The sequence below is a fragment of the Phragmites australis genome, chromosome 23 (assembly GCF_958298935.1).
Source record: "Phragmites australis chromosome 23, lpPhrAust1.1, whole genome shotgun sequence".
NCBI lineage: Eukaryota > Viridiplantae > Streptophyta > Magnoliopsida > Poales > Poaceae > Phragmites > Phragmites australis.
Genome location: NC_084943.1, coordinates 15,611,112 through 15,620,108, shown reverse-complemented (window position 1 = coordinate 15,620,108; position 8,997 = coordinate 15,611,112). Strand labels below are relative to the sequence as shown.

The 8,997-nt window shown below is 42.6% G+C and overlaps 1 protein-coding gene across 1 annotated transcript; it reads left to right on the top strand.

The window, feature by feature from the left end:
- Positions 1–579: 579 nt before the first annotated feature.
- LOC133906157 (GEM-like protein 5) lies at positions 580–4,061 on the top strand. Its single transcript, XM_062347961.1, has 3 exons — positions 580–1,136; positions 2,598–2,872; positions 3,659–4,061. Exons 1-3 carry the CDS (start codon positions 785–787, stop codon positions 3,866–3,868), a joined length of 837 nt encoding a protein of 278 aa, XP_062203945.1. The 5' UTR covers positions 580–784; the 3' UTR covers positions 3,869–4,061.
- The last annotated feature ends 4,936 nt before the right edge of the window (positions 4,062–8,997 follow it).

Genomic DNA, 8,997 nt, shown 5'->3' with positions numbered 1-8,997 from the left:
GGTCCAATTTGTAAAGCACAGAAGTTACTTGGATTGAAATAATTTGTCTTGAGCCTACACTAGGAAGTATACGATGACGAGGTACGGGTACTTCGGAAGGGGGAAATCATTCGAAGCGATAATAAATATTCACAAAGGGTAAAATAGTAAAAGTAGCAGGTATTTGAAAACCGTGAGAGTACGAATAAGCTACTAATTCGAAGCAAAATAGTCAAATTGTTAGGCATTTAGAACAGTGGGCGTGCGATCGAATAAGCTAACTCAAAGCTTCCAACTTGTGATAAGCTAGGTAGGTAAGTCTTTGGATGGTCAGAGTAGGTGATTATCTACATTAATTTGCTATTTGTATATATAATCTAGATGATATTTTTAAGATATATATATAGTAACTTTATCAATCTTTAAATTTATATTTTTTTCTCAATAGTCAAATGTGTGTATGGGTTGCCGTGAGGGTATACAGTAGCTAGCACTGTGTCACGTAGTCTCCGCGGCTAAGCCTTGGTTGCCCACTTACGCCGCGTGTGCCGCGCCTCGAAGGTTCTTGCTCCCGAAGCATGGAAGTCGTCTGGAACGAGCACGCCGTGTCCTTCCGTGGCAGGATTTCCCTCCTTTGCCGACGCGCCACCGCTCAGCCTATAAAAAGTGTAACCTGACCTCGCCACCTCGCCACCGATCGGATCTAATCCATCCGTAGTCTCGCGCTTTCCACTTGCACCGAGCTCCACACTGTTCCATCGCCTACTCCGTCCTCTTCGTTCCCCGCGTCACCGTCTCGTCATCCATGGAGGGCAAGGACAGCAAGCAGGACACCGCCGCCGCCGCACCGGACGGGGCGCCGCAGCCTGCGCCGTTTCCCGCGGCGGCACCAGCCGAGGAGGCGCGGTGGGGCACGCGGCAGATGGGCCCACCGGCGGCCCCCGGGGCGCACCCGGAGAACAAAGAGGCGGCGCAGTGGACGGCGGCTCGCGGGGACCAGGAGCTGCCGCCGTACATCATCATGGGGGAGGTGCCCGTGGCACCGCCGCAGCGGCATAGGCAGCAGAAGGGGGACAGCCCGATGGAGCACATCCTCGACTTCTTCAACACCTGGAGCCGGAAGGCCGAGGAGCTCGCCTCCAACATCTGGCTCAACCGTAAGCCCCTCCCCCGTTCTTGACTCGATCCTTCTCCCCTTGCCTTAGCTCTATTCAGCTCGCGAGTTCGGTAGCCCTAGCCTAGCAGAAAAGGGAGAGAAGAACGAAGCAGGGACCACCTTTCGACGTCCTTGCCGGAGCAGAGGATCCTCTGCTCTTGCTCATCGCCTGAGCAGAGGGAGTACTCTGCTTTTGCTCATCACCTGAGCCGAGGGAGTGCTCTGCTCTTGGGGAGAGAGGAGCTGCTTTTGCTGAATTTATTTTTTGGTCTAGCTGATACTACTTGGCTAAATCTACCGTGTATTTAGTGATAAAAAATTTGAGCTCTTTTACGGTGGTGGTCTATACTATCTAGAGGTATAAATCTAATCCGACTATCCATGTAATTGGATATTTTAGTAATTATGATAGTTTTGTTAAAATTACCTATCATGATTAGCAAAAACGATGAGTAGTAAATGAACTCTCATGTTGAATGCAGATTAAAATAGCACTGAAATATTACTCTATTTAGAGATATATAACTGCAAGTTAATTATTTTCATGTTATATATTTTTCTCTTCGAAATAATCCTAATACTACTATACTACTCATATATACTACCTATATTACTGGTGAGAAATGAATAGTATCCTGACTAATCTAGGCTGGACTCTAAAAATAAATAGCTCATTTTAATTTTGGACCACATAAAATTTCTCAAAAATTTAACCTGTACATTTAGTGTACGTTATTTGAAAATACGGTCTGAATGTGATAACTATAGTTACTTATTCATATATTAGAAGGCATTCGTGGATAAAGTTTGGAACTTTAAAATTGAAAGGACATGTATAAAGTAGTTATAATTAATCACGAACCGTTCGGTACAAGTAAATCGTGTTCGCGTTCCTATGATAATATTTTCTAGAATCTTAGAAATATTAAGAGTTAAGACTATCAATTAGGATCCTACGTAGAAGTCCACTGAATCAGGGGTTGTAAGATCATAAAATTTTGGGGCTTCAATCTAGACTTGGACAACCACTACAAGACATCAGAACATTGGTGATGAAAGTAGCGACATCACTGTTTACCTGTGATTAAACTACTATCCTCACTTTTATGTAGTTTATTAGCGACAAACTTTTCTCCACAAAAACCCTTGTCTGTTGTACTTAACTTGCATATTACTTGCTTAGTTGATCGTGACAAAGGGCCATTGTGGGAGTAGTTTGAATATAGTTCTAATAAGCTGAGAGTTGACTCAACCAAGTTGATGTTTGATAGTAGTTGATTAAACCAACCATACTGAGTTCAACGTTGATATCTGAAATTAGACTTGTCAACTGATTTGACTTCATGTTACTTTAGTTTTGTGAGGGAACTAGTTTTATTATCCTTTGCATTTCATATTGGTTTAAGCAAGCTTTCAGTCATCAGCTTTCCTTAAATTTGGCATCTGTTTGTACATTTTCCAGTGAAGACGGCGCCTTCGATCTCTGACGCTGCGATGGGGAAGCTCAGCCTTGGCGCAAAGGCCCTGACGGAGGGCGGCTTCGACAAGCTGTACAAGCAGACTTTCTCCCCCAACCCTGAGGAGCACCTGAAGAAGACCTTCGCATGTTACCTGTCAACGGCAACAGGCCCTGTTGCTGGCACGCTCTACCTGACGGATATGAACGTAGCATTCTGTAGTGACCGCCCGCTCTCATTCACGGCGCCGTCTGGTCAGATTGCTTGGAGCTACTACAAGGTATGTTCGTTTCACCGCAAGCCTGTATAGACTCCTGTGACTTCGCCGCATATTCTCCTTCGGTGCGTACACGTGATAATCTCGGTTTCCCAATATCAGTCGGACAAGAAAACTGCATTGTGAGGGTAAAAAATAGGAATAATTTCTTATATGCCAATGTCATAGACCTTCATACCTGATCTACCACCTACCACCAATAAAACTCATATTCCTTTAATGCTATTGATCTTAAATTCTAATCCCTTATATACCACTCCCGTTAGATTTCTCAGTTAAATATTAAAATACCGATGCGGTTTTAGTCTGTAACATCATGTATATGTGTAATCTTGATGGTGCTATCATTCTTTCCTCTAATATTTTTTGGTGGATAGCATAGGATGAGACAAGTTTCGTCAATTTTGTACCTTTCTAACTCCCTTTGTGCCCTAAATGAGCACAATTTAACCATCTTAATGGTAAGGAATTCATGCATGCATGCATATACACTGCAAAGTACATATGATAAGGAGTACAACAAATTAAGTTTCACATTTTTCTGAGCTCTCTACAATTACTTATGAGTTTTTAAAGGTAAAATTTATCAGTGGCATTCAAAGAATATGGGTTTTACCAGTAGGTCAGAAATAAAGGTTTATGATAATAGTGTATAAGGAATTATTCCTAAAAAATAATTCATCGTGATAAAATGGATTGCTATCAAATGATAAAATGGCTGTTAAAAACATCGTGAAAAAGTTGTCCCTGTTCTGTCAGATTTACCATAACATTTCCTCTTCCCGGCAGGTGATGATCCCCTTGAACAAAATCGCGACGGTGGAGCCAGTGACGATGAAGGAGAATCCGCCGGAGAAATACGTCCACATCGTCACGGTGGATTCCCATGACTTCTGGTTAATGGGCTTCGTCAGCTACGACAAGGCCGTGCACAATCTCGTCGAGGCGGTCTCCCAGACCCAGCAAGGCACCCCCTATAATGCAGCCGGTAGCGAGTGATGAGCGTCCGTTCGTCAGAAACTTGCATGGTGTTTGGTACCCGCACATATTGCTCTGTACTGTACATTACTTGTGTCCTCTGGACGATGGCCCACCCAATAAGCCCTAAAGTTGCTATTGATGTCTGAGTTTGTGTGAATGTTTTTGGGTTTGTATAATCGATGTTATAGTTAGCTTGTGAGTTTTTGTATTTTTACATTTTCTTATTTAAATAATAAAATAAATAGATTTTAAATGAAAAAATTTATAATAATAGACGTCTACTTTCCGATCCTGAGATGCACGGCTAGATTTTACCATTCTCTTATTGGACTGTTAGGGCTTACCGTCTGAGAGGGTGGGTCGTCATAAACAGTACTTAATTTCTCTTTTTTTTTCTGTTTAAAATAGTGGTATTATGTTGCTTCAAAAATTCTAGATTTTTTTTACGTGTTTTATAATCTATGTGTAACTTATTTTAATTGAATTCACGTTTTTTCTCTGATTCAAGTAGAAATACAAATGGAAAAAAAAGTCTATATAGAATTTAAACTAAAATTCTCGAAAAAAGTCTATTTTTATAACTTCTAGTAATTGTTAGGGTATCAAATAAATTTTAAAAAATTTAGAATAATTCACTAATATTTTTCTTATGTGATGAAATAATTTCTAAAATTATTTTCAGCATTAGTTTTATATATGTTTGAATTTAAATTAAGTTAAAGAAGAATATCATATAAAATTATAAAAATACATATAAATAGAGCATTACAAAGGAACTCACTCTTTCATCTTATAACCTAGTGCTAAAAATAATTTTATAAATTATTTCATCACATAAGAAGAATATTAATGATTTTTTTTAGATTTTTGGAATTTATTTGATAACCTAACAATTGCTAGAAGTTATAAAAGTAGATTTTTTTTGGAGAATTTTAGTTTAAATTATACACAGGATTGTTAGGTAAATCTAATTAAAATGAGTTTCACATGGATTATGAAATACGTACAAAAAATGTTAGGATTTTTAGAGCAACAGTAGACCACTGCTTGAAACAGAGAAGATAAAAAAGAAAATTGAATATCGAGTACTGTTTATCACAGAGCACTGTTTATAACGGAGGCTACCCACCCTATCAACAGACAGTAAGGACTAATCGCTCAATAACAGGGTGGTAAGATCTGGCCGTGCTACTATGGGATGCTTATCGCCCTCTGAGAGGGCTATAACCGTCTGAAAGGACGGTAGATGTTTATTATTATAAATTTTTTCATCCGGAGTCTATTTATTTAATTTTTTAAGTTAGGAAATGTAAAAATAAAAAAAAAATCATAGGACGATAGATCTATTATTGTAAATCTTTTCATCTAAAGTTTATTTATTTAATTATTTAAGTTAGAAAATGTAAAAATAAAAAACTCTTAGAGCTATTGATGTACCGTGCCAAATTTGCATCTTCGTTGGACTGCCAAACAACAGCCCAACTCGTGTGTTGCCCACTTCGAAAGCTGCGAGGCCATGTGGCATGGCCATTTTCTGTGTGTTTTTTATTTGTGGTGCATATGATTTTCCCACTTAGGGCTTATTAGGTGGGCCGGACACTGGCCTCCACGTGAATGGGCTGAGAAACTGGGCTGCAATTTAAGTTATCTAGACGTACAAGACCTTATGGGTCCAGTCTTGACCTTCCAAAACCTGGTCACTGGTGTAGGCCATTGGACATAGATCCAACAGCCCTATTACTTCTTCAAACCCCTTGAATAGTATATGAACTTGCTCAACATCAAACCCTAATTCCAAACCCTGTTCCCCTGCCGTTATCTACATCATTTCCATGTGACTGCCTTGTTGCACACAACTCATCGTCCTACCCCTCCGTTACCCTTGCTCCTTGCGTCTCTTCTTCCTCGTGACGTCGATCAACTCTCTGACGCCTCCACACACACACACCTACAACCATCCCCGATGGCGATTTCCACGCACGGCGATTTAATTTGGATAGCAGCCACACCACCAAAATGTTTTTTGTCATCATTGGGTTCCTTAATTTCCCCAACAATCTCTTAGCCTCCCACTCGCTCACTCTCTCTCCTCCCTTTCGCCACCCCCTCTGCAGAGATCGGCCACCATGGCCAGGGATTGCCTCTAGTGGAGTTCTTGCTCTCTCCCTAAGGGATTGAGGATTAGGTGTTTGCTGCTAGCTGGGCTAGGTGCCGCACGAATCGATGCCCATGGCACTAGATCAAAACGGGGACATCGATGGCGAGGCACCCAGATCCCGCGAAAGGCGACCTCTCTGACCATGAGGGAAGCTGCATACGTTGGCGAGCACATGCTAGGGGCACCGCATATGATACTGAGCGATTGATGTGGGCGTCTGGATCTGTTGCCAATGGGGGTTGTGGCAAAAAAATCGTAAGTTGTGTGCTCTTTAGTTGTTTAATATGGTTATTTTTGCAACAATTTTGTTGGTGTTATGCTAAGATGTCTTCCTGAAGGAGGGAAGGGGAGGATCAAGGCACTAGTTAACGGATGCCCCAACCGTGAAGCTAGAATGACCTCCTCAGCACGAAAGCTATGGCCATTGCTTTTATTTTTGCTTGATCTGAACTCGAAATTATGTGACCCTTTTGGCATTGATATGATTTGTGAGTGGTTCTAGAGCTTTATTGTCACGTCCCAAAAATGATAAGCCATAATTAAGCATCGCTTAACCATTATCACATGTGTTATCACCCGTGTTGTTGTGTAATTGTCCAACAAGTTTAGTTCGAAGGTGTTTCAAACACCCTAGAGATGGTTTAGAGCTCCTTAGAAAAACCATAGATCCTTTGGAGAAGAAAGGGAAGGGAAAACGGGAATAATTAGAAAGATTCAGGACAAAACCCCTCTCGCGGTCTGATCGGGATCACCCGCGGTCTGACCGCTAGGTAGCAGCAACGTGGGCTAGCCACGTGTGCTTGATGCGGTCTGACCAGCGCCCTACGTGGTCCAACCGCCAACACACAGAGGCTCGACTTAAGGTAGTCAATTGCCTCTCTCACTCGCTCACTCTCTCATTTGCTCTCTCTCTCACTCTCTCAACCCAATACTAGAAGGGACAGGGATTCCTTTGGCATCGCATTCAAGGGCCGGAGATCGTAGGAGGGGACTCTCCCGAGCTCCCCAAGGACTTCCCCAAGCATCACCCCTTCTTCTCCCTTGTCGAAGACCCGCCGTTCACCTCAAGATCCACCACCACCCAGGGAGCTGATCCGCAAATCGAAGCCTTCTCGAAGCAAATCCATTCGCTAGAAAGCTTCAATCTACTAACATGAGGCTTCCCCTACCGTTTTTCCATTGTTTCCGAGCTCGATTTGACCACCCATGTCATTTAGGCTGAAAACTCAACCTAGCCTAGGTCCAATCCATGGGGCATTTTGAGTTTAGCTCGGTGAAGGTAGTCTAAGTCACTTTAGAAACACTCCACTAGTCCTATAGAGCATTTAGGTACCCTCCGTGGTCAAGAGTCTCGCCAGAGCTCTCTACGACAACCCCACAAAGGTGCTGCCGGTAAGGCCTAGTGGTCTGACCGCTGCTAGGGCCGGTCTGACCGCCAGTTGAAGCTGGAAGGTCCGAAGTGAGGGCTCTATACAGGGGTCAAACCGCCGCTAGGGACAGTCTTACCGTTGGTGGGCGGTCTGACCATTGGATCAATGTTGGTTCGATAGCCAGCCCCCAAAACTCTCTGCTAGCCACCAGTCTGACCGCCACCCTAGGGCCGGTTTGACTGCCAGCCACTGAAGGCTTGGTGCACTTTAAGTTGGCTTATCCAAGGTTTCATGCTTTGAAGCCCTATTCCCTTAGCGGTCTTTTGCAATTGTTTTTGAGTCTCGATGCTCCACTATTACTTGAGCATGCATTTTATGCATCCTTTTTGCATTGTTCATTTATTTATGTATTGCACCTGTGTTTCTTTTAGATAGCATTGATCCGACAGTTCAGGCGAGCGAGGGCAACACCAAGCTACCCCACTTCTGTGAATTCTGTGTGGGTAGCATCAGGCAGCCGGCAGAGTAGCAAGGCAAACATCTAAGCATATTAAACCCTTGTGTTGAATTGAATGAAGTCAAAATTTGATAAATTATGCTTATGTATGTTTGCATGAGTAGAGAGTCAATGTCGGGCAAAATGGGTAGAACCTATGCTGTATTGCATATCCTCTACGTTAAATTGTTGATTATCCTCATTCTTGTCACCTCAATAATATTGTTGATATCTAGCCTAAGAGTTGTTCGATATGCTTAGCAATGCATAGATCCTCGGTAGAAGTTGAGCGACGGTGATGCCATTGTTCATGAGCTTAGGGCTTACTTAATGTTTCACACTATTGATTATGTTGTTGAGATTGTTGATATGTGAGAATGAGACGGTGGGTGGTGTTAGGGGTATCATCTGCCCTAAAGGAGGTTCTCGGGGTAGTTCGGGGAGGGAGCCTGGATACCGTAGACCGCCTTGAATTGGTTAAGCACCAACTGTTGGCCGCCCTTGGCTTTAGCACTTACTATACTCACCATATGCTGATCTAATGGTAAGGTAAGCCGAATATCTCTGTATCTACGATCATTTGGGCTTGAACATCAACGGTGTGAGCGAGCGGACTTGTAGAGGTATCTAGTTTTCTCCGGGAGTAGTTCTGGATACCTCCACGCCGAGCGATGCATGTATCAAATGGTTGGGGCTTATTGGGAAATGTTTTCACGAGTACCCCCTTGTATGAACCTGTGTGGTCATGTAAGCCGAATGGTCCTCGTGTCGTGTGGGTAAAGGAGTATCCCACTGTAGGGTGTAAAAACAGTTCGAACTGTCACACTCTCGGTCATGAGCATGTATTCTGTCGATGCGCACCATCGTAGAGTCACGTGTTGAGGTTGGATATGTTGGTCATGAGAAAGATGGTTCGTGTTACATACATGTTCATGATGGTTCTAGTTACATTTATGTGCAGTTGGTCATTGCAGGGTATAATGGTATTGTCGTTAGTTAAGTTTAGGTGCTCATACATATGTCTAGGTTGCTTAAGCATATTACTGTACTTAACCTTGAGGTCTTTTTCTTGCTAATAGCTTAATACATAATCCTTAGAGTCGAACTATTTATATATGTTCTA

Bases quoted from the DNA above. Each gene is read 5' to 3' on its own strand.
- LOC133906157 (XM_062347961.1), top strand. From the start codon at position 785: ATGGAGGGCAAGGACAGCAAGCAGGACACCGCCGCCGCCGCACCGGAC. The intron at 1,137-2,597 runs GTAAGCCCCTCC...TACATTTTCCAG, and splicing joins CTCCAACATCTGGCTCAACC to TGAAGACGGCGCCTTCGATC. The intron at 2,873-3,658 runs GTATGTTCGTTT...TCTTCCCGGCAG, and splicing joins TTGCTTGGAGCTACTACAAG to GTGATGATCCCCTTGAACAA.